Source organism: Leptodactylus fuscus, chromosome 1 (assembly GCF_031893055.1).
Source record: "Leptodactylus fuscus isolate aLepFus1 chromosome 1, aLepFus1.hap2, whole genome shotgun sequence".
NCBI classification, from domain to species: domain Eukaryota; kingdom Metazoa; phylum Chordata; class Amphibia; order Anura; family Leptodactylidae; genus Leptodactylus; species Leptodactylus fuscus.
This window is the reverse complement of record NC_134265.1, coordinates 216,125,475-216,153,433: the sequence shown is the minus strand read 5'-3', so window position 1 is coordinate 216,153,433 and position 27,959 is coordinate 216,125,475. Positions and strand designations below refer to the sequence as shown.

At 40.5% G+C, this 27,959-nt stretch overlaps 1 protein-coding gene across 1 annotated transcript in view; it reads right to left on the bottom strand.

Moving 5' to 3' along the window:
- Positions 1-265: 265 nt before the first annotated feature.
- The window catches only part of ELAVL1 (ELAV like RNA binding protein 1), a 47,364-nt gene continuing 19,670 nt past the window's right edge, over positions 266-27,959 (bottom strand). Inside the window, exons 4-6 of the mRNA XM_075283655.1 lie at positions 19,053-19,206; positions 18,222-18,447; positions 266-2,168 (exon numbers count right to left, since the gene is read on the bottom strand). Coding sequence (XP_075139756.1) covers positions 1,844-2,168; positions 18,222-18,447; positions 19,053-19,206 — 705 coding nt within the window. The 3' untranslated portion in view covers positions 266-1,843. The remainder of the gene's footprint in view (positions 2,169-18,221; positions 18,448-19,052; positions 19,207-27,959) is intronic.

The window sequence follows — 27,959 nt, the reverse complement described above, 5'->3', positions numbered from 1 at the left end:
AAACCTTTTTAATGCAACTTTGGGAGGTCTCAAAGAGGTTTCACTGTATTAAAATTTTAGATGTCTACAAGTAAAGCCTGAAAGCACTTATAAAAAGAAAAAAAAACAAAACAAAAAAACAAAACAAAACAAAAAAAACAAACAAAAATTTGAGCAAAACAAAATCAAATTTAATGGTCTTAAATTCAAAAGTAAAACAAACAAAAAACACAAAAAAGCAAAAGAAAAACAAGAGAAACAAAACTGAAAATTCAAGGCAGTCTGTAGAAAACTTAGGAAGGAAATTAATTTTAAACTAAAAATCAATTTGTTAGTTAATATTTTAGCCTTAAAGAAATTAAACTTATTTGCAAATGGTCAATACTCCCACAAAAGAAATTCACAAAGAAAGGGATGCGAAAATGCACATTGCTCAAATGTTTACAAGTGTTATTAAAACAGTTATCTTATTTCAAAGTCATACAGTTTACTTCTACTTGAAACTATACACATTAACTCAATTATACTGTACTAATACTAAGTGCACTATGCACAGTATGTGACATAATTAAGAGAAGAGTAACAAGACAAAAAAAAAAAAAATCAATTTATATGAACATGAAACATGTTTTATAGAGTTCAGTTATTTGAATACAGAACTCTTTGGTCCTTCCCTGCCTCTCATATGGGCGGATAAGGAAAAAAAAATCCAAAAAAAGGAAGTGTAGCAATTAGAGATTATGAAAAAATCTGGTTTTGGAGTCGAGGCCTGACATGACAGGTACTGAGAACTATTTCAACAGAGATTATATTTTACAACAGCTCTATAATACATATTAAATGTATATCAGCTAAACCATCTCAGGTATATGGGGCCTCCTGATTCTCTGTTGATGGCATAAGTCATAGGAGACAAGGATTAGGCAGTTGTATTTTCAACTGTCTAATTGGTAAATTATTTGTGACAACACAATCACACATTCGTAGATAGTCAAGCATTCATGTGAATGTGTGTGAGTGCGTAATTGAGATCAGAGGGGGATGCTGGGGGGGGGGGGGGGGGGGGGGTCAAGATGGCCCATGATGACTCATTTGAATTTAGAAGGAAGTCATCTCAGCATATTTTACTTTCAGAAGTTGACAACAAAATCCAATGAAAGGGGCACTAAATATTGTAGGAACATGTTGCATTTCTATGAAATGCTGAGAATTACCAAAAGAAAGCGGAATTGGAATATTAGTAGCAACATTAATCTAGGGAGCAGCACACAGTGATAAAAACCTGTCCTTGATGCATCTTTATTCTGTGTGAACTGATATTGCAGCTTCATGACAACAAAGGATCAGGTCTGTAAAAATCAGTAAGAGGGAGGTTGAAAAACTGAAAAAAAAAACCCCAAAAAAACCCCCCAAAAAACAAAAACGTATACATTTACACAAATGCCTAAGCTGATAACTTTACAGCTTTTTTTAAAAAAAAGCAATTTCCAGAGTCTGGAAAAGACAATCCCACTGAGCAAACCTTCTCAAAGTCTTTAAGGTTAGCACATGCTTAAAGTTATCCTTATCCATAGGGTATATTTAACGTTATTTATTTCATATTTTATTTGTATATTTAAAGTAAATAACTTAAAGAAATTAAAATTGGTCTAACATGTTGGGATCTCTCAAACATTTGAACATGTAAGTTGCATCCCGAGTGTATAAAATTTTTTTTCCCCCACTTTTCATTTAGACTAAGACAAAAAACACACTTGTGAAAATTGGCGCAAATGAGTTTTACACTAAGAAAGAAAAAAGTCCTCCCCCCAAACTTTGTCAATCTTATTTCCTCTATTCCATACAAAAGACAACTAAGAGCAAGTTATTTGTGGGACTTGCTGGTTTTGAAAGAAACTTGTAAGGTCTTGTCCCCTAAACGGTATCCATTCAGACTTGCAATGGCCATTGCTGCTTCTTCATAGTTTGTCATGGTCACAAAGCCAAAACCCTTGCACTTGTTGGTGTTAAAATCACGGATAACCTTCACATTAGTGACAGCACCAAATGGACCAAACATCTGCCAAAGGATTCCTTCATCTGCATCTTGGCCAAGGTTGTAGATGAAGATGCACCATCCAGATGAAGCACTGCTGGCTACATTCACACCAGATATACTACTCATATGATCTACCCCCATAGGTGAAAACCTATTTAAAAGAGAAGAAGAGAGAAGAAAAAAAAGATCATAAACATACATATACACACGCATTACACATTAACATATGCAAGTGCATATACACACATACATTTAGAAAGATTCTTGATAGAAAAAAATAAATAAATAAGTTAACAGACACTGTTAGAAAAAATGATAAGTCCTCTTTAACTACAAGTTCTCAAACATTATGTGTGATATATGCAACTGCAAACATACATTAACACATTCTGTACATCTAAATAGCATTCCTACAATATATAGGGACCCTTTCTATCTGGTGTACTGGACCAGTCCTCAGATGTAGTGACAGACTCTCCTCCAATCACTTTCAATAATAAGTCTGTAGGCAGGATCACTGATCTTTTCGTCTCTGAGCAGCAGAATCAGTACCTCCCTGGACCATTTCTTCTTGTTCCCAGATTCCACATTAGAAATTGTGTGTCCCTGACCCAACCCTTCCAGCTATGTGTTGAACTTCTGTGGTACCATGCCACACCTTCATACACATTGACTGCTCTCCTTTACACTATAGTGTCTAGAGTCTGTCTTCCACCAGGTACAATATTTGCTGAACAGCCCCTGCTCTTCCTACATTTTTTTAGCCCACTGAGCCGAGAGCCTGTGCCAGTCTGCTTCAGATTCCAGAAGTGTACTCTGTCCAGCTGAAGAGAGGACATGGTAAGAGTTGCACCTTTTTCTGGGTCAGTGGTATGAGGTCCCAATAGTCCTGCCAACAGTGTTAGGGGTAGTCTTCTTGTGACATACCACACAAGTGGTTAAATCATGGGTTTAGTATCTGAAATCACACTGTGATAAAACCATCCGTGTCCACAATAATAATAGTAAAAAAGCTTTATAGTCTCATTGCTGCTGTATTCCTTGTACTGGCACAGTTCTTCACTGAAGCCGGAGGAGTACACCTCAGCTTCAGTGCGCATGCCGCGTACCTCCCACCACTCTTGCACAGTTAGGCCAGGTTATATGCTCTTGGCTTCACTGGAGGTCATGTTCATCAGACTTTTCTCTAGGCAATTATAAATTTTATTTAATACATATATTAGATAGACAGACAGACAGATAGATAGATAGGGAGGGAGAGAGAATATATATATATATATATATATATATATATATATATATATATATAATTATTTTTTTTTAAACGTGGGCACGGATTAATTTAAAACCAAGGAGATCTGGGACACTAGATCCCCAGTCTATAAGGACCTGTGGGTGGTTTATTGTCCCAAATCGACCTGACAGGTTCCCTTCAAATAAGAATCTCATGAGAGAGGAAGTTTATAACCGCTTCCGGCTGCAATCATTTTTTTCTCTTCTTCATTTTTTTTTTTTTTTACTCCCAGCCTTCCAAACATCTTAATTTTAATTTTTCCAATTAGGGTGCGTTCACACGATGTAACGTGCCGTGTGATCTGGCACGTATACAGCGTGTGAGTTTGCGAGCCATATATGCTCCCATTGATTTATGGGAGTTAGGATCGTATACGTTGCGTTATTTTGCGCCCGTGATTTTGCGGCCACAAAATCACGGCTGCAAAATAATGCGGCATATACAATCCTAACTCCCATTCAAATCAATGGGAGCGTATATGGCGCGCAAACTCTCACACGCTGTATACGTGCCAGATCAAACAGCACATTACATCGGGTGAACGCACCCTAACAGAGACATACGAGGGCTTAAAATTTGGGTGACAAAATGTACTGGGGAAGCTGGAGGGAAAAAAAAAATCGAAATGGGGTGGAATCTGAGGGAAAAACCAGACTTGCGCATTTTTCTTATGGGCTTTGTTTTTATGGCATTCACTGTACATAACATGTCACTTGAATTCTGTAGGTCGTAACAGTGACAATACCAAATTTATATCATTTTAACCCCTTAAAATCCCAAACTTTGAAAAAATAAATAAATAGAGATGAGCGAACACTGTTCGGATCAGCCGATCCGAACAGCATGCACCCATAGAAATGAATGGAAGCACCTGTGACGCTGGCCGGCCGCCGGCAAAGTCAGCGTCACAGGTGCTTCCATTCATTTCTATGGGTGCATGCTGTTCGGATCGGCTGATCCGAACAGTGTTCGCTCATCTCTAAAAATAAATAAATTTGGAGTTGCCACATTCTGAGACACATACATTTATATTTCAGTGCACGGTGTTGCATATGGTGTCTTTTGTTGCTTTTTATTCATACCATTTTGGAGGTCTTCTTTTGATTGCTTTTTATCCAAATTTTTATAGGAGGTGAAATGGCACTTTGGCCCTTTGGATTTTTCCCCTTTCTCCCTAATGTGTATGTATTTTACTTCATTTACTTTTATTCGTGTTCTAGGTATTTGGATTTGGGAGATCGGGAGTTAATTTGAACTCCTATTTCAGACCACCTAGGGGTCTTGAACCCCAGGGGGGCTAATCACTAATAAAATGCACTGCAATACTAATTGTTCGATCGATGTTTTAGTGGGGTTAAAGCTTGTGATCAGTGCAGACACTGCCACCAAGTTTATGCTGTATAAAACAACGGAGACTCAGCACTGCTGAGTCTGCTTTCTCGGTATGTGCCCTAATGCTGGAGTTATCGGTGACGTAAAGCTGAGATGTAAGGTCTACCCTTCTGACAGAGGGAGATAATGGTGCCGGTACCATTATCTCCAGTACCGGGAAAGCCGACAATGTGCTATGGCTTAGGGCTAGTTCACACGGGGACATGGACGCTGATTTTGACAGCGGATTTCGCGGCCAAATCAGCGTCCATACAATGTATCCCTATGTGAACTGCTGACTTTTTTTTTTCTGCTAGCGAGCTAGCAGAAAAAGAAGCGACATGACCTATCTTTCGGGCGGAAGCCGCTCGCGATGAGCCGCGGCTTCCGCCCAGCCGCAGCGCCCTCCATGTCGGCTCATTCATTTGAGCCGACAGCGGAGGTGAAAGCCGCGACCGCGATGGTCGCGGCGGGAGCAGTTCACATAGTGTGGACATTGTATGGACGCTGATTTGGCCGCAAAATCTGCTGTCAAAATCAGCGTCCATGTCCCCGTGTGAACTAGCCCTTAGGTATAAGCCCGACCACTAGGAAATAAAGTGTTGGCTTCGCCCAAGCAGGCTAATAATGGACAAAAGATTGTGAAGGGAGGAGGGGGCCAAGAGCAGGCCCAGAAGGTAGCTAAGATGGCTCCAAATAGGGCAAAGGTAAAAAATAAAGAAATTACGATTAAGATGGGGGCACCCTAGGGGAGGCATGCACAGCATATAAGGGGACAATGGGCAACCACAGCAAGCCAATAACTCAGCTGGGAGAAGATGGGAACAGAGGAAAGGGACCAAGAAATAGACCTCAACTAGAAAGACGACAGATGGCATAGGGAGGGCCGTAGGGTTTGGCCTGATCATATGTAGCTGAGAAGGGGAGGGAAAAAAACATTCTGACCCAGAAAGAGAAGGTAGATAAGGAAGGAGAACACTATATGTATCCATAAGGAGTGAGAGCGTGAGGAGGGGCAATCTGCAGCTTGGAACCATGTAGCTTGGGAGGCCAGCCAACTGACAGAAAAGGAAAAAATAAATAAATAAATAAATAAATAAAACAGAACAGCCTAAATTCCGTAGTTAAGCTGGACAAGAGAATGACTGTAAACTTCTGCAAGAGAAATGGGAAGAGCAGGAGTATTCCAGGGAAGGAGAAAGCCACATCTTTAGGACAAAACTAGCCGCGGCATGTAGCAAACAAAGCAGCTGTGAGAGCATACCGTATATACTCGAGTATAAGCCGAATTTTTCAGCCCAGTTTTTGTGCTGAAAAAGCCCTCCTCGGCTTATACTCGAGTCAGCAAAAAAAAATAAAATTTTTTTTTTATTTTTTGGAGAGGGGGTCTTTGACCAGCCACAATATTAATGTACAGTGGGGCAAAAAAGTATTTAGTCAGCCACCAATAGTGCAAGTTCCACCACTTAAAAAGTTGAGAGGAGTCTGTAATTTACACCATAGGTAGACCTCAACTATGAGAGACAAAATGAGAAAACAAATCCAGAAAATCACATTGTCTGATTTTGTAAGAATTTATTTGCAAATTATGGTGGAAAATAAGTATTTGGTCACCTACAAACAATCAAGATTTCTGGCTCTCACAGACCTGTAACAACTTCTTTAACCCCTTAGCGACCCTTGACGTAACTGTACGTCATGGGTCGCATGGGGATGTATGGAGCGAGCTCACACGCTGAGCTCACTCCATACACGGCAGATGCCGGCTGTATAATACAGCCAGGACCTGCCACTAACAGCAGCGGTCGGTGCCCGAGCCGATCGCTGCTGTTAACCCTTTACACACTGCGGTCAAACGTGACCGCAGTGTGTAAACGGCGCCGGCGGCATGGGCGCCGCCATGTTTTGCCGATCGCCGCCCTCCTGAACGTCACAAGAGGGCGGTGATCGGTTGCTATGACAGCAGGAAGCCTATTGAAGGCTTCCAGGCTTGTCTCTGCACTAGATCTATTAGACGATGCCAGAGGCATCGTCTAATAGAAGTGCTGCGATTTTCCTATTCACTGCAATACTGTAGTATTGCAGTGAATAGTATGAGCGATCAGACTCCCTAGGTTTCAAGGTACCTAAGGGGGTCTGATCATAAATGTAACAGAAGAAAAAAAAAAGTTTTTAAAAGTATTAAAAAAATAAAAAAAATATAAAAGTTCAAATCACCCCCCTTTCCCTAGATCAGCTATAAAAGTAATTAAAGAACATTAAACATAAACATATTAGGTATCCCTGCGCTCCAAAATGCCTGAACTATTAGAATATTAAAACATTTATCCCGTACTGCGAACGGCGTAGCGGCAAAAAAAATAAAAACAGCCAAAAAGCGTTTTTTTCAACACTTTGCCTCCTATAAAAAATTGAATAAAAAGTGATCAAACCATCGGATCTTTCCCCAAATGGTATCAATAGAAACGTCATCTTGTCCCGCATAAAAAGACACCACAACCAGCTCCATACATGGAAATATGAAAAAGTTACAGGTGTTAGAACATGATGACACAAATTTTTTTTTCTATTTTGCAAAGTTTATCATTTTTTTAAAAGTATCAAAAAATTTCAAATACTATATAAATTTGGTATCACCGCGTTTGTACTGACACGTAGAACACAGGTAACATGTCATTTGTACCAAACAGTGAATGCTGTAAAAATTAAACCCATAAGAAAATGGCGCAAATGCATTTTTTCTCCAATTGCGCCTCATTCTGAATTTTTTTCCAGCTTCCCAGTACATTGCACAGCATATTGAATGGTGCCATTACAAAGTACAATTTGTCCCGCAAACAATAAGCTATCATGTGACTCTGTGAACTGAAAAATGAAAAAGTTATGGCTCTTGAAATGTGAGGAGGGAAAAACGAAAATGCGAAACCAAAAAATGGCCTGGTCCTTAAGGGGTTAAGAATCTGCCTGCACTGCCAGACGTGTCCCACTGCTTAAGCCAGTACATGTCCGGGCCCGTCTGAAGCTTGCTAGAGAGCATTTGGATGATCCAGAAGAGTATTGGGAGAATGTCCTATGGTCTGATGAAACCAAACTGGAACTGTTTGGTAGAAACACAACTTTTCGTGTTTGGAGGAAAAAGAATACTGAGTTGCACCCATCAAACCCCATACCTACTGTAAAGCATGGGGGTGGAAACATCATGCTTTGGGGCTCTTTCTCTGCAAAGGGGCCAGGACGACTGATCCGGGTACATGAAAGAATGAATGGGGCCCATGTATCGTGAGATTTTGAGTGCAAACCTCCTTCCATCAGCAAGGGCATTGAAGATGAAACGTGGCTGGGTCTTTCAACATGACAATGATCCAAAGCACACCACCAGGGCAACGAAGGAGTGGCTTTGTAAGAAGCATTTCAAGGTCCTGGAGTGGCCTAGCCAGTCTCCAGATCTCAACCCTATAGAAAACCTTTGGAGGGAGTTGAAAGTCCGTGTTGCCAAGCGACAGCCCCAAAACATCACTGCTCTAGAGGAGATCTGCATTGAGGAATGGGCCAACATTTGTTACTGACCAAATACTTATTTTCCACCATAATTTGCAAATAAATTCTTACAAAATCTGACAATGTGATTTTCTGGATGTTTTCTCATTTTGTCTCTCATAGTTGAGGTCTACCTATGATGTAAATTACAGACGCCTCTCATCTTTTTAAGTGGTGGAACTTGCACTATTGGTGACTGACTAAATACTTTTTTGCCCCACTGTATAGAATCTCCCATAAAATAGTGCAAAAAAAAAAAAAAAGGTATAAAAAAATAAAAGTTCTAAATCAATCCTTTCCCTAGAATACATACATACCGTATTTTTCGGACTATAAGACGCACTTTTTTCCCCCAAAATTTCGTAGGAAAATGAGGGTGCGTCTTATAGTCTGAATGTGGGTGGAGGAGTGGGTTTGCAGCATGGCCGCGCTACTGCCACCGCTAGTTTTCTTCAGCGGCAGTAGTGCGGCAATCTGCAGGCCCCGGCAGCTAAGACAGTCCCCGGCATCTGCTGTAATAGACCGGCGGATGCCGGGGAGTGTCTTAGCTGCCTGGGCCTGCAGATTGCCGCGCTACTGCCACCGCTGGTTTTCTTCAGCGGCAGGAGTGTGACAATACTGCAGGCCCCGGCAGCTAAGACACTCCCCGGCATCCGCCGGTCTATTACAGCAGATGCCGGGGACTGTCTTAGCTGCTGGGGCCGCGCTGCAAATCCACTCCTCCTCCACAGGTCCCGGCAGTCAGTTAGACCCCCCCACCGGCCCCATACCTTTAGTGATGCAGGCCGGCTCCTGCACGGCGAGGCCGCAGGAGCCGACCTGTTCCGATGACAGCCGGGAGCCTAATGAAGGCTCCGAGGCCTGTCATAGATATATATTACTATCGCGGCTGGTCTATGACCCTCCACGATAGTAATGTATAGAATCTCCCATAGACGGCAATACACTTGTATTGCCGTCTATGGGACTTGCAATCAAATGATTGCAGGTTCAAGCCCCCTAGGCAGGGGATATTAAAATAGTAAAAAAAAAAAAAAAAAAAAAAAAAAAAAACACTTAAAAAAAATATAATAAAAAATAAAATAAATAAAAGTTCACCTCCTTTCCCTAGAATACATATAAAAGTATAACATTACTGTGAAACATACACATTAGGTATCCCTGTGTCTGAAAATGCCCGGTCTACTAATATTTTTATGTACAGTGAACATCAAAATCAAAAGTGCTAAACTGCCGGGTTTTTCTCTCTGTTTTGCCTCTGAATTAAATAAAAGGTGATCTAAGCAATAAACATTTCCCAAAATGGTATATCTAAAAAGTACACCTGGCCCCACAAAAAAAACGCCCTATACATCCCCGTACAGCTGCAGGGTCACCTGTCAATGTGGCCTTGCAGCTGTTCCAAAACTACAACTCCCATATATTAAATATTTTACCATTTTTTGCCTGAAATTTTTTTTCCCTATTTTTCTCCTCTAAAACCTGGGTGCGTCTTATAGTCCGAAAAATACGGTAAGTAGAAAATGACTGTGAAACACAAACACATTAGGTATCCCCATGTCTGAAAGTGCCCGGTCTACTGAATATAGGATCTGCAGTTCTCCTCTTCCATCAGGAAGGGGTTAATAGGAGCACTACAGATACCATATATTCAGCCAGGCTGAATTCCACATTGGGGGGAAAAAAAAAAGAAAAAGAAAAAAAAAAAAAAAAAGTCCTCAAGCTCAGGGAAGGGTACCGCTATGGGGTCCAATGTGGCCCCCCCATATGCAAACGCGTATATGTCATTCTTCGAAGAGAAATACATTTACAACAACATTTTGTTTCAACAACATTGTTTATGTTGGAAAAGGTTCATCGATGACGTTTTCTGCATATGGGAGGGCCCATTGGACACCCTCCTCCATTTTCACTCTTTTTTGAACTCAGTATGGGTTGAACTACAGTTCACCATACACCATAATACACAGCAAATTGATTTCTTAGACACCACAGTGATTAAACAATTTGATGGCTCTCTTCAAACTGACTTATTCACTAAAGCTACAGACCGTAATAGTTTATTACACTATTCTAGCTACCATCCCCCAGCAACTAAAAGATCTCTTCCATGGTCCCAATACCAAAGGGTCTCGCGCATTGTGTCTGACAGCTCACTCAGGGAACAAAGGTTACTAGAAACACAATCTAAATTCACCGAGAGAGGATACCCATCAAAAATCACTACTTTGAACAGAAATCATACCCCCAGAACACACTATGATAACTCTAAGCGTATCCCCTTTATCCATACATTTCATCCGTTTACTTACAAGGTCCACAGAATTATCCGTACCCATTGGCCGTTATTACAAAAAGGTTATCCTGATATTCCATCTTTCACGCAACCTTTCCTTCCATGTTTCAGGAGAGCCGCCAATTTACGCAACAAATTAGTCAAAGCAGACTTAGGCTCAAGTACTAGACAACCACGACAAACATTTCTCAATACCCGCAAAAATGGTACATTTCCTTGTTTACATTGCCCACAATGCAATAACATTCAGAAAGGTGACCATCTTACACATCCACACACAGGTAGGAAGTTTCCTATTAAAGACTACTTTAGTTGCGACACTAATTTTGTAGTCTACATGATTAAATGCCCATGTGGTTTAGCGTATATTGGAGAAACGACACAGGCCATTCGTGACCGTATCTCTCAACATAAGAGTACCATACGAACTAAAAATTTGTGATTACCAATTCCCTACCACTTCCACCAAGCCAAACACACCATTTCTCAGTTAAAATTCCAGGTCATAGAACATATACCCAAGGCCAGACGAGGGGGTGACAGAATTAAAACATTAAAACTCAGAGAGGCTTTTTGGATTCACAAATTCCAAACACTAGAGCCTCGCGGACTGAACCGTGATTATGACATCAGGAGTTTTTGTTAAGTCTTTGCTTAGACTCTTTATTTGATTACTAAAATATATTTTTCTTTCTCTGCAGAATCGATTATGACCTAGGAGGAAAATTATGGTGCCCGGGCAATACTTACCGGTGTCTTCTTACAAGGGGTAGTTCGCTGCCCCTTACCCACTTCTCTTCTTCTTTTCTTTTTTCCTTTCGTTCCCCCTTTCCCCTCCTTCACCTCTTTTTTCTTTTTTCCTTCTTTCCCCCCCCTCCCCTTAGTACCCCCCTTTTTTTTCCCCCCTCTCTTCTGATTTTTCCCCTTTTTTTCCCCATTATTCCTTCACTTTTTTCTTCCTTATTTTTCTCCTTTTTTCTTATTTAGATTTTTTCCCCCTTTTTTTTCCCCTTTTTTTTTTCCTTTTTCCTTTTATATACACATGTCCCTTTAATTCCTCCATGTATTCCAGCCTGGAACGCATGGTTATTCCATTATACACTTGTCCTTGTTTTTTATTTTTTATTCTTTATTTTTATTATACTTTCTCCTTCCTTTCTTCTTTCCTGTGATCTACTCCATTAGTTCTTCCTATGTAGACTTGCCTGCACTCTCCTATTATCGGCTATCTTAGCTGAACAACATACTTCCCCCGATGCGTTCCACTGTGGAACGCATAACTTCCGGCCGCGGCACATGCGAGCCGGAAGTGCCCGTCTTCCTTGTGCGTTCCACAGTGGAACGCATAACTTCCTGTCGCGGCACACGCGAACCGGAAGTGCCCGACTTCCACACTCCACGGGGCGGCTTATAACGCTGCGGACACAGGGAAACCTGTGTCTGCCCTCTATACCACCAACGCCATCCTCCTTCTCCTCCTTCTTCCTCTTAGCTGATTAGACATTGTGGGGGAGGCGCCGAGGGTCCTTTGGCTTGGGGCCACGCCCCCTTTAGGGGCGGGGCTCCCGGTCTGATGGCTCTTGGCGCCAAAAATCCCTTTTAACCCCACACTCTCATACCTCTACTGCACCCTCTGACCTGGACCATTTCAGAAGCTTCCACTTTCCACTATACCCCACCGGTAAGATTGTACAGGATTTGTGATACCATTGTATTCATAGGACATAACATTTTGTCTAGTAAGCTGGGCACCATTCCTCAGTAGAAGCACGGCGACATATCCTATTCAGTTTGGCAGTATATCATCTTGTTGAATACACCTACTTCACCTGTTTATGCATGCTCTACTATTGCCTGCTCATTTTATGGTGTTACCCAGATATGCACATGTCATAAACCTTATACCTTTTGGGCTACATATCTAACACCATTGATTACCTTGTTGTGTACTATTGTCTGTATGTTATTTGTATATTATTTGTACTATATTTATGAGATGGAATCACTTATATTTTGTTATTTCCTTTTGTATTTTTAAGACAAACTGAAGAAGGTCTATATAAGACCGAAACGTTTTTGTCGGATGTTAATAAAAGTTCACAATATTTTGGAAGCATTAATTTGAGTGCAGGAAATTTATTTCTATTAAGCTCAGGGAAGGGACAGACCAAAACCAAAACAACCCCTCCCCTTCCTCAGCATCTACTGCACCCAAAAACTCATTTTAATTTTTGAAATTTTCCAGTAGCTGCTAAAAATTTGGAGAAAAAATGCATTTGCTTGAGATCTTATGGGCATTGTTTTTACAACATTCCCTACGCAGCCAAAATGATATGTTAGGCCTGGTTCATTTCTGCGTTTGGCAAATCCATTTGAAATCAGTATTTAACATCTTCAAAAACTGATTTCAAACGGTCTGGATGAAAGTCCATTGACTTCAATGGGTTTTAAAAGTAATCAATATGTAAATCAGTTTGTGCCATTCCGTCTGGTATCAGTTTTTTTGTGCAGAGAGAAAAGTAGAACTTGCAGGAAGGACTTTGTCTCCGTACTGAAAAAATAAGGAGTCCAGATTGATAGCAACCAACTGACTACATACTGAGGGCGGGTTTGCATCTGTGCCTGTTCTCTATTTTGTGGGTTACCGTCTTCTGCCGACAAGAGACGGAAACCCAGCAGTCAGTGTCCGCACGTGAGCGTCTTCTGGTCTTTGCGGCAAAACTGTTTTTTTGTTTGTTTTTTTTACCGGACACAAACTCCTTCATGATTGACTGTGTCCAGTATAAAAAAAAAACAAAAAACAAACAAACACGGGTTTCGCTGCGGAGACCAAAAGACGCTCACAATGGGTTTGAAACCTGACTGCCAGTTTCCGTCTACTGTCCAGTTTCTTGGGCAGAAGACGGAAGCCTGAAAGTGGACACCGGGCACAGATGTGAACCCACCCTGACACAATTTTCATCCGGACAGTTTGAAATCAGTTTTTGAAGATGTTAAATATTAACCCCTTAGCGACCTTTGACGTACTATTACGTCATGGACACGAGGTACTTCGCGCACCATGAAGTAATTGTACGTCATGGTGATTCCGCCCGCTCACTAGCTGAGCGGGCGGAATCGGAACTGGGTGATGGCTGTTACTGACAGCTATCACCCTTTTCCATAACCTCCGGTCGGTACTTTTACCGATCGGAGGTTTTAACCCTTTGATTGCGATGGTCAAACATGACCACCGCAAACAAAGGGTGCCGCGATCTCTCCCCCATCCCCCCCCCCCCCCCCCGCCGGCACCCCCCGCGGCGAGATCGGGGGGTGCCGGTATCTGTAATACGTAGTCTGGGGTCTGGTTAGTGACCCCAGACAGCCCTGAGCACTCACTTACTTACCTGGTGCTCCCGGCGTCTTCTGGAAGTGAGTCTGTGCCGTCCGCACAGCTCACTTCCTGTTTCTCGAGTGAGACACGTGCAGGCTGTCACTGCAGCCTGTGTCTCAGTCTACAGTAGAGAATCAGTGATTGCATGCATACATGCAATCACTGATCCATGTGTCCCATAGGGACACAAGAACAAGTAAAAAAAAAAGTGTAAAAAAAAAAAAAGTATTTGAAAACAATTAATAAAGTTATAAAGTCCCAAAAATCCCTTTTTTCTATAAAAAATGAATTATGTAAAAAAAATACAAAAAATTAATAAAAACAATACATATTTGGTATTGTCGCGTCCGTAACAACCTGTACAACAAAACTGAAACAATATTTAATGTACACAGTGAACGGCGGTAAAAAATAACGGAAAAAACTCGCCGGAAGTAGTGATTTTTCGCCATCTCACCTTACAAAATGTGCTATAAAAAGTGATCAAAAAGTCATATGCACCCCAAATTAGTACCAATAAAATGCACAGGTTGTCCCGCAAAAAATTAGCCCTCAACCAACACTGTCAAGCGAAAAATAAAAATGTTACGCCTCTCAGAAGATGGCGATGCAAAAATCACTGATTTATGTCCCCAAATCTGTTTTTGTTCTGCAGACTTAGTATCGCATAAAAAAATAACATAAATGAGGTATCGCCGTAACCGTACCGACCCGCAGAATAAAGGTCACATGTTACTTATACTGTACGCTGCATGGCGAAAAATGTAAAAGGTAAAACTCAATACCAGAATTGATTTTTTCTCTTTTAAATCCAGCAAAACAAGAGTTAATAAAATGTAATCAGTAAGTTTTAGGCACCCCAAGATGGTGTCATTACAAAATACATCGTATCCCGCAAACAACAAGCCCTTATATGGCCACATCAGCAGAAAAATAAAGAAAATATAGCCTCTACCAATGTGAAGACAAAAACCCGCAAAATCGCCAAATCATTAGAACACAACTGGGTGCGGCAGGCAGGGAATGTATAAGCTGTGCAAGCGAATATCAGGGGACACCCCGGATTTAGAGCTTACGAGGGAAAATATACCTGAAGTGACCCCAGTGTGACTTCCCCAATCATAGGAGCTACTGGGGGTACAGTAGGGAATTTAGTGTCTGCAATGTCCTCCGCACCGCTTATACATTCCCTCTTCGCCATCCGCTGTGCAGTCACGTCCGGGATACTAATACTCACTACACCCCCTGATAAATTCTTTTAGGGGTGCAGTTTTCAAACTGCGCTCACTCCTTTGGGGAATCCACTTTTCTGGTACCTTACAGGCTCTACAAACATGACATGGCGTCTAGATACCAAACATCTGAATCTGTACTCCAAAAGCCGCATCGCGCTCCTTCCCTTCTGACCCCTGCTGTGTGCCCAAACTGCAGTTTATGCCACATGTATGACACATGTATGACACTGGTGTAACCGGGGTAATGTCATATGCGAGTATAAACTGATATTAGGGCACATGTATGACACTGGTGTACCCCGGATAACGTACGTAATGTCATATGTGGGTATAAACTGATATTAGGGCCCAGCCAGACACAGAAGGGAAGAAGGTTATTTGGTTTTTGGAGCACAGACTTAAACGGTTTGGTTTTTGGATGCCATGGCACTTTTGCAGAGACTCTAAAATTTCCCCTACAAAATGGGGTCACTTCTTGGGGAATTCCAGTTTACTGGCACCTCCAGGGCTCTGCAAAAACAACATGGCACCCAGAAAGTCCCTCTAAATCTGTACCCCAAAAGCTATAAAGCGCAGTGCTCCTTCCCTTCTGAGCCCTGCTGTGCGCCCAAGCAGCAGTTTATACCCACATATATAAATTTTTTGCCCCTCGGGATCGCCCACTTAATAGTTTTAGGAGTGCAGGTCTCTGACAATACAAAGTGGGTGCAATGCATTGGATACCAAAATGGCATATTTCTTTAAAAATTTCAAATTTTGGGAAGCATTTTTAGTCTCAAAATCATAATACCACTTGATACATTCCTTGATGGGTGTAGTTTCTAAAATGGGGTCACTTTTGAGGGGTTTCTATTCTATTGATACTTTAGGGGCTCAGCAAATGCGACATGGCACCTCAAAACTATTCCAGCAATATATGCCCTCCAAAATCCAAATAGCGCTCTTTCCATTCTGAGCCCCAACATGTACCCATACAGCAGATTATGATCCCATATGGGGTATTGCCGTGTTCAGGGGAAATTGTGGGGGGCTCTTAATTCTTTAAGTACTTGCAAAAATTAAAAATATGGCGCTAAATGGACGATTTATTGGAAAAAAAGTAATTTTTCATTTTCACATCTCAATGGTAAAAAAATCTGTGAAACACCTGTAGGGTCCAAGTGCTCACTAAACCCCTTGATAAATTCCTTGAGGGGTCTAGTTTTCAAAATGGGGTCGTTTTGGGGGGGGGGGGGGGGGGTTCCACTGTTCTAGCACTTCAGGGGCTCTCCAAATGCAACATGGTGCCTGAAACAGATTTCAGCTAAATTTGCCCTCCAAAATCCCAATAGCGATCCTTCAGCTCTGGACTTTACAGTGTGCCCATACATCACTTTACATCCACATGTGGGGCATTTCTGTAGTTGGGGCAAAGTGCTTGACAATTTGTGGGGTGCATTTTCTTTTTTAACCCGTTGTGGAAATGCATAATTTGGGGTTAAAGCTACATTTTATAGCAAAAAATGTCACTTTTCCTTTTGTTGGGCCAATTCTGTTACACTCCTGTAGGGTCAAAGGGCTCACTAAACCCCTTGGTAAATTCCTTGAGGGGTATAGTTTCCAAAATGGGGTGACATTTTGGGGGTTTCCACTGTTTTGACACATTGGGGGCTCTGCAAAAGGGACATGGTGCCTGAAAAGTATTCTAGTAAAATCTGGCCTACAAAATCCAATTAGCGCTCTATCCGTTCTGAGAGCGACCGTGTGCCCGTACATTAGGGTACCAGCACATATGGGGTATTGTCGTGTTCAGGAGAAATTGTGTAACAAAATGTGGGGTGCAGTTTCTCCTTTAACCCTTTGTGAAGATGAAAAATTTGGGGCTACAGTGACATTTTATTATAAAAAAAAGTAATTTTTCATTTTCACATCTCAATGGTAAAAAAAAATCTGTGAAACACCTGTAGGGTCCAAGTGCTCACTATACCCCTTGATAAATTCCTTGAGGGGTCTAGTTTCCAAAATGGGGTGACATTTTGGGGTTTTCCACTGTTTTGGCACCTTGGGGGCTTTGCAATCGGGGCATGGCGCCTGAAAAATATTCTAGCAAAATCTGGCCTACAAAATCCAATTAGTGCTCCATCTGTTCTGAGAGCGACCGTGTGCCCGTACATTAGGGTACCAGCACATATGGGGTATTGTGTTCGGGAGAAATTGTGTAACAAAATGTGGGGTGCAGTTTCTCCTTTAAACCTTAGTAAATGTGTAAATTCTAGGGCTAAATGAATATATTAGTGACAGAAATTGAAAAATGTAAATTTGACTTCCATTTTGTTTTAATTGTTGTGAAATGCTGAAAGGGTTAAGAAACTTTCTAACTGCTGTTTTAGATTCTTTCAGGAGTGCAGTTTTTAGAATGGGGTGACTTTTGGGGGGTTTTATTAGAGAGGCCTTTCAAGTTCCCTTCAGAACTGAACTGGTCCCTTGAAAAATGGGTTTTGGAAATTTTCTTGAAAATTTGGAAAATTACTGCTTGACTTGTAAGCCTTATAATATCTGAAAAAAATGAAAGGGTGCTTAAAATTTGATTGCTACATAAATCAGAGACATGGTTAATTATATTTATGAAAAAATTCGGGTAGTATGACTTTCTATTTGAAAGGCTTGCAATTTCAAAGTTTGAAAACTGCATTTTTTTCAAAATTTTCACCAAATTTCCTATTTTTTCATAATTAAAGACAAAACATATCGACGAAAATTTACTACTGACATGAAGTACAATGTGTTACGAAAAAACAATCTCAGAATCACTTGTGTAAGTTAAAGCGTCTCAAAGTTATCGCCATTTAAAGTGACATGTCAGATTTGAAAAAAGAGGCCTGGTCCTTAAGTCACTTTTGGGCTGTGTCTCTAAGGGGTTAATTTCAAACGGATTTGCCAAACGCAGATGTGTACTATGCCTTACTTGTATTCTATGGGTTGGTGCGATTCCAGGGATATATGTTTTAATCCCGTAAAAATAAATAAAATTAAATAAATGAATCTAGTCTGGAGAAAACAGACTACATTTTAATTGCTAATAGGGAAGAAACCATATACATGATTACAGTATACATCACCTGAATCTTTGAGCTTGGTGGTGAACAGGGCCTCCAAAACGTCGTGCTGGAGAATGGCACAGCTGAGACAGAAGTGCCATGTTTTTATTCTGGTTTGGATTAGCAGCAAATTTTACTGTGATTGGTTCAGATGAGCCTGGTGGTTTATGTCCATTGAAGCTGGCAATTGCCTCTTCTGCTTCTGATCGCTTGTCAAATCGTATAAAAGCAACACCACGTGATAGACCTTAAAATAACAATTACAATGAGCTACAACACTTTACATATTTAAATAACTCTTCTATTTTACAGTATATTAAGATTGCTGTCTATTACCTCAGTATCATGGCATTTTGTAAGCTGCTCTAAGATTAAAGATGTTATCCAAGATTAGAAAAACAAGGCACACTTGAAAGGGACTGAGTGCCAGCATAGCCATATGACCAATGACTGTGACATCACTGCCTAAGAAAAAAAAACCAGCAGGTATGTTTTCTAATCTTGGCCAACTTCTTTAACAATATTTCTCTAAGGGCCCCTTCACACGGAGTTTACACTCTGTGTATTCTGTATACGCTCCGCTCATTTTGTTCATTTTATATCTGTAAAAATACACGTGTAAAATGTAGTTAGCCAATGAGTTCAATGGCTTTTTCGTATAACGCGTGTCTTTTTGCACGCACGCAAAAAGACGCGTGTTATACGAACATGCCATTGAACTCATTGGCTAACTACATTTTACACGTGTAAAATGTACAGAATACACGGAGCGTAAACTCCGTGTGAAGGGGCCCTAATGCAGCAATCAACGTCAAAAATTTGCACACACCAAGTGACCTACACACTACTTACCAGTAGCCTGATCAACAAGAACACGAGAATTGATAATGCGCCCAAATCCTGAAAACATATCTTCTACATCTTTTTGTGTCATTGTCCTTGGAAGACCACTGATGTACAAGTTCGCATCCTTGATATTTTCTGAACTTGGACGGGCAAATGATACCTCAAAATGAAAAAGGGAGAGAAAGTTATTTTGTTGGCTGTAAGAACACATTTGATTAGATGGAACCTCTATTCTCATTTAAAAGCAAAATTCCAACAAGCATGTTACTGCTACAGAAATAGTATACAGGGAAGCATTTAAACATTTCACCTGCAATACACCACATCATTGTATAAAACCAAACAAAGTAATGTGATTTAATGTAAGGCAATTTGGTACCATCTTAAGTTGGTTACTTTACCGGATTATACGTTATAGGTACAGTGAAAACTGAGTGGTCTGCTCAAAAAAAAAAACAAAAAAACATTGGAGGATGGTGGTTGAGGAAAGGTTTTTAAATAAAAATAAATAAATAAATTTGCTTGACATGACATCAGCATATTACAGAGAAAAGAATTAATAACACAACCATAGTAATGTACACATTTCTCTAACCTGCACACATCCACAAGGAACCCCAACACCGCCTCATTTCCCAGATGATTTGTAAATTTCCTAGTTGAAAATGGCCCATCCTACATCATGGCTTTCCCCTTATTCCTGCTGCCAAGCACAATTACCCCTTTAAATGGGGTATTTCCATTTCAATAATGGGAGTCTATTACTGCCCCCAACTACTTTAAACCACTCCCACAGCACTGTAGATGCTGTTAGAATATTAAAAAAAAAAAAAAAAAAAAAAAAATCCACCACAATACCTTTCTTATGTTTTAGAGCCCCAGGGAAGCTAAGAAAAAGTACTTCAATTCTTCACTCAAATGAGGGTCTTGGAGCACAGGGGGAATTTTCTTCTATTACTAAGCACTGCTGTACCATCACTAAACACACCCATCCTGCATTCAGCTGGTCCCCCTGGGCAGTGGGAGGATCAACTGACACAAGCTGAATGCAGGATGGGAGTGTTAAGTGATGTTACAGCTTTTTATAGTCCCTGCAAAGTAGAGGAGATTCTAGTGGATCCCATACACACATTTCAGAAAAATATGTAGTGAAAAGTGCACACACACACACACACACACACACACACACACACACACACACACTAGATTTGTTTACATCCCATCTACTATGCTGTAATTCACCATTCTGATAATGAGAAAGAAATTACACAACATGGAGCTCCTATTGTCATCTGTATATGCTCCTATCTAAAGCATAAGGCGAGTCTAGTCTATAGTTCCCATTAGTTTTAACGTTACTTTTAATCTCCGCAAACTGACTCAATTTTAGCCTTAGAAAACGCGGATCAGAGACATAACTTGAGGGTGTGCAAAGGTTGTGGTCAAAACTTAGGAGGCCCATAAAATGTTACTTCCTAGTATACGGAGATCAGTAACGTAAGCTTTACATTATAGTTAGGGAGAAATCCACTTTAAGTACAATTGCATGGTAGACGATGCATGTATAATCCTAGCATGCTAACTTTTCAAAACAGAAGGAGGTCTTAATTACTTCAGTACCAGGCCAATTTAGTTCAGGACCACACACATTTTTGTGTTTTTTCACATGCGTGGTATTGAGTGCTGTAACATTTTTATCAATTGAGTTATTCAAATTTTTTCGGTCAAACATAGGGCTTTATTTTTATTTATTGTTTTTAAAGAACAGAAAGTGCTACTAAAACTTTTTAAAATAGTTTTTCCTCTGTTATAGTAATTCTTATTTTGTATTGGGGTGGGCTAGAACCTGTGATGTGGGCGTGGTATTGGCTTTTTTTAAATTATTATTAATATATTTTAATTTAATCCCTATACATCACTAATTAGCTATTTACTTAGCTCTCTCTGACAGCTCAAACTGTAGCCCCTGATGCAGTCATGTTAATTTAAAGTCAAACAGGTGTGATTTACAAGAGCTCTTGTACAAGGGAAGTGCTGGCATCTACTTTATATGCTGAAGTTATTGTCCCCAAGTTACACTGTGATAAGGGAAGCTATTAGGACACTTATCACTTTTGTCAACAAACTTTATGTTGCCTTTATGTTGCCTACCATGAGGTGAAACAAAACTTCCCACTCAAATTGTTCTAGTAGAACTTGCTTTTCTACCAGCCAGGGGGCCTAGCTTGAGATAACAAAAAGCAGTTTACAGCCATAAACTATACTAAACTACTGGTTAATTTACGCATGGACAAGGAGTCCAGAACAAAAAGCTATAAGGACTACAAAACCATATAAATTCTATTTTAATGTTGAAAAACTATATGAATATGTGTAGCCACTTGTAAGTCCGAACAAACATAAAATCTAATTTTAATAAGTTTATATGCAGTAGGCTTTTTTTCTTTAAGATTAATTCAGCAACATTTACCTTTTATTTCCCATTTAATACTATTCTTCTACCAAAATAAATTTTGAACGTAATTAACAAATAAGTACTTGCCATATATACTCGAGTATAAGCCGAATTTTTCAGCCCAGTTTTTGTGCTGAAAAAGCTCCCCTCGGCTTATACTCGAGTCAGCAAAAAAAAAAAAAATTTTTCTTCTTTTTTTCTTTTTAGGAGGGGGGGGGGGAGGGTCTATGACCAGCCACAATATTAATGTATAGAATCTCCCATAAAATAGTGCAAAAGAAAAAAAAAAGATTTACAAAAAATAAAAGTTCTAAATCATTCCTTTCCCTAGAATACATATAAAAGTAGAAAATGACTGTGAAACACATTATACACATTAGGTATCCATCCCTGTGTCTGAAAGTGCCCGGTCTACTGAATATAGGGGATCTGCAGCTGCAGGACTGGGATTTTTTTTTCCCCAGTTGGAATTCAGCCTGGCTGAATATAGGGTCTCTGCAGTGCTTCTATTAACCCCTTCCCGACGGAACAGGAGCACTGCAGATACCCTATATTCAGCCAGGCTGAATTCCAACTGGGGGGAAAAGAAATCCCAGTCCTCAAGCTCAGGGAAGGGGCAGACAGACAGACAACCAAAACACCCCCTCCCCTTCCCCAGCAACTACTGCACCCAAAAACTCCATTTTAATTTTTGAAATTTTCCAGTAGCTGCTGCATTCCCCCCTTAGGCTTATACTCTAGTCAATAAGTTATCCCAGTTTTTTGTGGTAAAATTAGGGGGGGGGGGGGGGGTCGGCTTATATTCGGGTCGGCTTATACTCGAGTATATACGGTATTTTAAGCCTTGTGTGATATAGATAGAAGAGATATTGCTGTGTAACGCAATGCATACAAAAGTGCTAAATTTGGCCTGAGCATTCGGGCATCAAAGTTTGGTCCCGAAAGGGTTCATTTATTACTTTTTATATATACAACATTGTGTCTCCCATAAGGTCATAATAGACCTTTAGGAGCATCTGAATACTTTTTTTTTTTTTTACACTATGCAGGGAAAATGTTACAGTTGTAATGTTCAGGTCAATACAAGCGCAGCAATATTCTGCGAGTTATGTATAACGTGTTTTACGTTCAGAATCAGCTCAGCGTATACTCAGTGTGAATGCACCCTAAGTGCTACTGAAAAACTTTCTAAAATAGTTTTTCCTCAGTTACGGTAATATTTTATATGGTGTTGGAGTGGGGCTATAACCTTTAATAATGGCGTTTTATTGGCGTGCTTTATTTTTTTTTAATTATTATTTTTTTTTTTTTCAGATTGGGTCCCCATAATGTCATAAGAGACCTTTGGAAACATCATTTTTTTCTTTGTTAGGGAGGCTGATTTCCCCTGCAACTGGGGCTGGTACATTTAGCCCCAGTTGCAGGAGGAATAGAGCCTCCTGCACGGTAGTATATAGCTTACAGAGCTGATCTGGGTCCTCTAGGACCCAGCAGCTCTTGCAAGATGCTGAGCCTGGTGGATCAGATGACCACCGGGTCAGACGGTGACCGCATCATGGCGGCGCACATAGCTGTGTATACAGCGCTCATTGAGCGCTGTATACAACAGCGATCGAGAAGGCAGGGAAGGCCTTCTCTCTGGGAGCTCCAGCTGAAGTTACAGCCGGCTCCCAGTATCAGCAGCTGCACGATGTGTTCTGGCAGGACATACCAGTACGTCCTGTCAGAACAAGGCAACCACCTTCTGGATGTTTATAGTCTATGGGCAGTCCGGAATTGGTTAAATAAAATAATTTTTATGAGCTTCCAAACTTCTGATTGCTTACATATTATATTAAACTACCTATGTACTGGCTGCCTGTCACATTCTGATACACTGAAGCAGACTTATGGGCCTTCATTAGATATACATTGCAAACCATTGCATTTGCAGAAGGCCAATTGGCCCCCTTCTTCTAAAACTATTTAAATGCTGCAGTCATGGGGAGCAGCCGTCACCCACTTCACATATTGAGGGAGACCCCACACTGTTCAATGGCATTTTTTTTTTTGTGGTATAACAATATGTAGTTTTTATTGGTGTAATGTTGGGGAATAAATAATTGTTTTGCTCACTATTTATATTTTTAAATAGGCAAATCTGTGAAGAAGATGAAAAAACAAAGTAAAACAAAAAACAAAACAAAAAGAAAGAGCAATTAACAGTCCTCCCCCCACCACCTAATGTGAAGTTTACCATATGGGGCAAATGTTATATTTTAATAGTGTGGGCATTTTTGAACTTCAAGATGCTGAATGTGTTATTTTTACTTATATTACTTTATATGTGATATAGGAAAGGTAGGGAGCCTTCACATGGAGTAAACGCTCCGCTCAGTCTGAACTCAGAGCGAGCGGTGTTAAAACAGATCCCATTGATTTCTATGGCTGCCAACATACACGCACTCCCCATTGAAATCAATAGGAGGCTTTTTTCCTGTTGCTTTCAATGTGACACGCACAACCCCCAACTCCCCTAGGGGGCTTGAACATGCAACCTTCAGATCCCTTGTATCATACACTGAAATAAATGTATTTGCCATGTAACTAATGAAGCCTGCTGCAGGCAAAGCTCAATAGATACATTACTATGGCAGGCCTGGCAGCCTTCAGAATCCCGTCACCCAGTTACCAAATCTGATAGTGAAAGTAACCAGATACCGTGGTCGCATTTGAGCCATCTCTGATCACGGACAATGCTGCCAAGTCCCAGCTTTGTGAAAAAGCACAGACTTGGCAGCTAGTATGTCCGCTCTGTTTCAGATCAGACACTATATTTAATCACGTGCACCAGGAGGTGAATATATGTCCAATGAGCGTAGTGGTTTTTAAAATACCTTCAGGAGTTCAGAGCTGCTTTTCTGATGCACAGTACAAAATACCATAGATATAATTTAAAAAAATAAAAAATAAAAAAAATAAAAGTAATACCATAATGACTGGCTGCAACCACCAGGAAAAAGAACTTATAAGCGCACTGGCAAAATCCCTTTTATTTAGAACTTATCCTTGGAATGGGACATTAATATCAGATTGGTAAATGTCTGACTTCAGATATACCTGCCAATCGGCTGATTAAAGGATTTGTGGCAATTCAAAAAATACACTACAACAGGCAAAGCTCTGTCCATGTTGTAGTGACCATAATTAATATGGCAGCTCTTTCTCAATAAAGGTGTTTAAAAAAAACCCAAAAACTAAAACATAAAAAGACTGCTGTATAAAATAAAGACTATTCACTTCTATTAGGCTACATTCACTTTTGTGTTTTTGGAGACTCCACTGCAATGTCAGACTGAAATTGACAAAGTTCTGCACAAATGGCTTCTTTGTCCACCGGTTTCAGTTTTAAGGGGGCATTCATATGGAGGAATTTGGCGCAGATTCTGACGCAAAACTCGTGTCAGAATCCGCACAGGAAATAAAGCTTCCCAATGACTTCAATGTGTTCAGTTTTCCACGCTCTCCCCCATTGAGTTCAATGGGTACCGCGCGGAGAACTGAATCCATTTAAGTCAATGGGAGGCCGCGCCAAATTCCACTGTGTAAATGCCCCCTAAAACAATGAACAGCTGAGAGACCTCACTAAAGTCAAAGGGAACCCATTGAGCTATGTCAAACCACTATTTTAGTGGTCCACCGACATAAATAATCAGTAGTGTAGGTAAAGGTACTACATATTCTAATACACTTAAAGAGGACCTTTCATCAGATCGGGCACATGCAGTTTTATACACTGCTGGAAAGCTGACAGTGCGCTGAATTCAGCGCACTGTCGGCTTTCCCGATCTGTGCCCAGTGTAAAGCGCTATCGGTCCCGGTACCGTAGGGCTTAACAGTCAGAAGGGAGTTTCTGACAGCCAGGAATGTCCTTCTGCCTCGCGGCGCCTATCGCGCTGTACTGTGGAGCGGGGAGGAACACCCCCCTCCCGCTCCTGATAATACTCGTCTATGGACGAGCTGTGTGAGCAGAGGGAGGGGGCGTTCCTCCCCGCTCCACAGTACAGCGCGATAGGCGCCGCGAGGCAGAAGGACGTTCCTGGCTGTCAGAAACGCCCTTCTGACACTAAAGCGCTACGGTCCCGAGACCGATAGCGCTTTACACCGGGCACAGATCGGGAAAGCCGACAGTGCGCTGAATAAAGGTTAAAGGCCATTAACTGAGGTGAAATGTACGGTAATATGTGCTAGGCATTACTGCAATTAAAAACCACATACAGTTCTTCACTGAAAAAGCATTATATAAACCCAGACTTATCAGGGAAACTTCACAGTCCATACTGAAATTTAGCCTGGATATAATCAGTATTACGCTTACTTATATGGGAAAGAATGTCATCAAGGCTAAGGGTGAGCCAACACCATATTGAATTCCAGCATTACCGATGGAGGGCGCCATAAACTTGCAAGTCATTTTCAGCCAGGTGTCCAGATACTTTTGATCACATAGACAGACATCGTGAGAGAGCAGAATGAGGCGCTCCACGGAACTCACGGACTTTGAACGTGGTGATTGGGTGCCACACATCACACAGGTCAATGCCAAACAACGCCTCACTCGGTGTAAGGAGCGTAAACATTGGACGATTGAACAGTGGAAAAACGTTGTGTGGAGTGATGAATCACGGTACACAATGTGGCAATCCGATGGCAGGGTGTGGGTATGGCCGAACCTAGGAGTGGATTTAGTAGAAGGTAGAAGTATAACAATTTCCTATTTAATTCCCATTCCTTTTGTAGCCATTCTTGGCTTTGGCTGAAAAAAAAAAAAAAAAAAAAAAAAAAAAAAAAATGCATGCAAAAATCTGCAACCAAAAAAAAGCTGCGTTTCCGCATAGTGGAGCCTCTGCCTTAAAAGGTTTTAGTAATTTTTTGAGGTAACCCTACCATTTTCTTCAGATATTAACATTTTAAAAAAAAAAAAAAAAAAAAAAAAAAAAGAAAACGCTTTTAGCAAAAAATAAAATATAAATTTATATACGGTACATATTTATCTCTATCTCTTAACCAGGAAAAATGGCACTATATAGCAGAGTCCCTGCAGCAGCGCCCGTGATCACAGACCTTTCTGATCATAAAACAACAACCATTAAGAAGCCTCTGTCAAATGTGACACAGGTTTCTGCAGATTGGCGGCCTATGTAAATCACTACATTGCCTGCACAACAGCAGCAGCGATTTGAGGCAATCAGTAATAGAAGTAATTTGATTTCTCAATATACTGCAGTATATTGTATTAGTGACCAAGCTCCCTCTTGAGGGTCTAAAAACAAAAGTTAAAAAAAAAATAAAAAATTATATATATATATATATATATATATATATATATATATATATATATATATATATATTTTTTTTTTTTTAAATAATCATACAATGCTCCCTACTTTTCCTAGATCTCAAATAAAAATACATCAGACATCACTGCATCTACGCCTGTCACTAAAAACAAATATTATTGCATATGCTGAAGGGGGGGGGGGAACCTGTTTTAACTCAAATAATTGAATGAAAAGTTATCAAAATGTCACAGAATCACTAGAGTATCAATTAAAAATATGCCTGCGTACACAAAACACATAAAAACAGCTCTGTACATGGAAGTATAACAAAATAACAAAAGTCGTGTTTGAAAAATAGAAAAAAAATTGCCTGGGTCACCATTTTTCTAAAGGTGATAGGCCTTGCCATGTACACCCCTCGGAATACATGATTTAATCACTGGAAACTCGAGGGAGTGAGGAGGTGGTTTTGCTCTTGCTCATTAACCACCCAGATGTCATTATTGCTATTGATCATGGCATCTGAGAGTCCATTCACACGCAGGAAAATGGTGAGGAATTTGGTGCAGGATTTCAGCGCTGAAGAAAAAAAAAAAAAAGCCTCCCATTGCTAGCAGAAAAAGGAACCCACTGAAGTCACCATTCTTCACCATTTTCCTCCGTGTGAATGGACCCTAAGGGGTTAAGCTGCTGGAGTCAGAGGACTCAGAAGCCATATAGCAGGTACAGCTTCTGTGCCTGCTACAGAACAGTATTTGACTATTTTGGCGTTGAGAGTTAACTGTACGCTCAGCATAACTTAATAGTATGGCAAAAAGCAGGAAGGGTTAAAATAATACACTAGTACTTTTAATCTTTTGAGAAATTAACTGTAGCAGTCTATAAAACAAAAGGCAAAGGAGGAAAATCATCAACTACAAAATCCAAAAGGTAAAGATAGAATTTACATACAACCCTGGAGAGATGTCCATGAGTGTACGGAAAAGACTGTAGAGCTGCACCACAATCCAAGAAACACCTCAGACTACCAAAGATTACCAATCCTAAAATTACAGTCTACAAATGGTCAAAAGTTAAACTCAAAAACAAAGGTATGCAGTCTCTTGTGAGAAATCTGCAACAATTAATTAGGTCTCT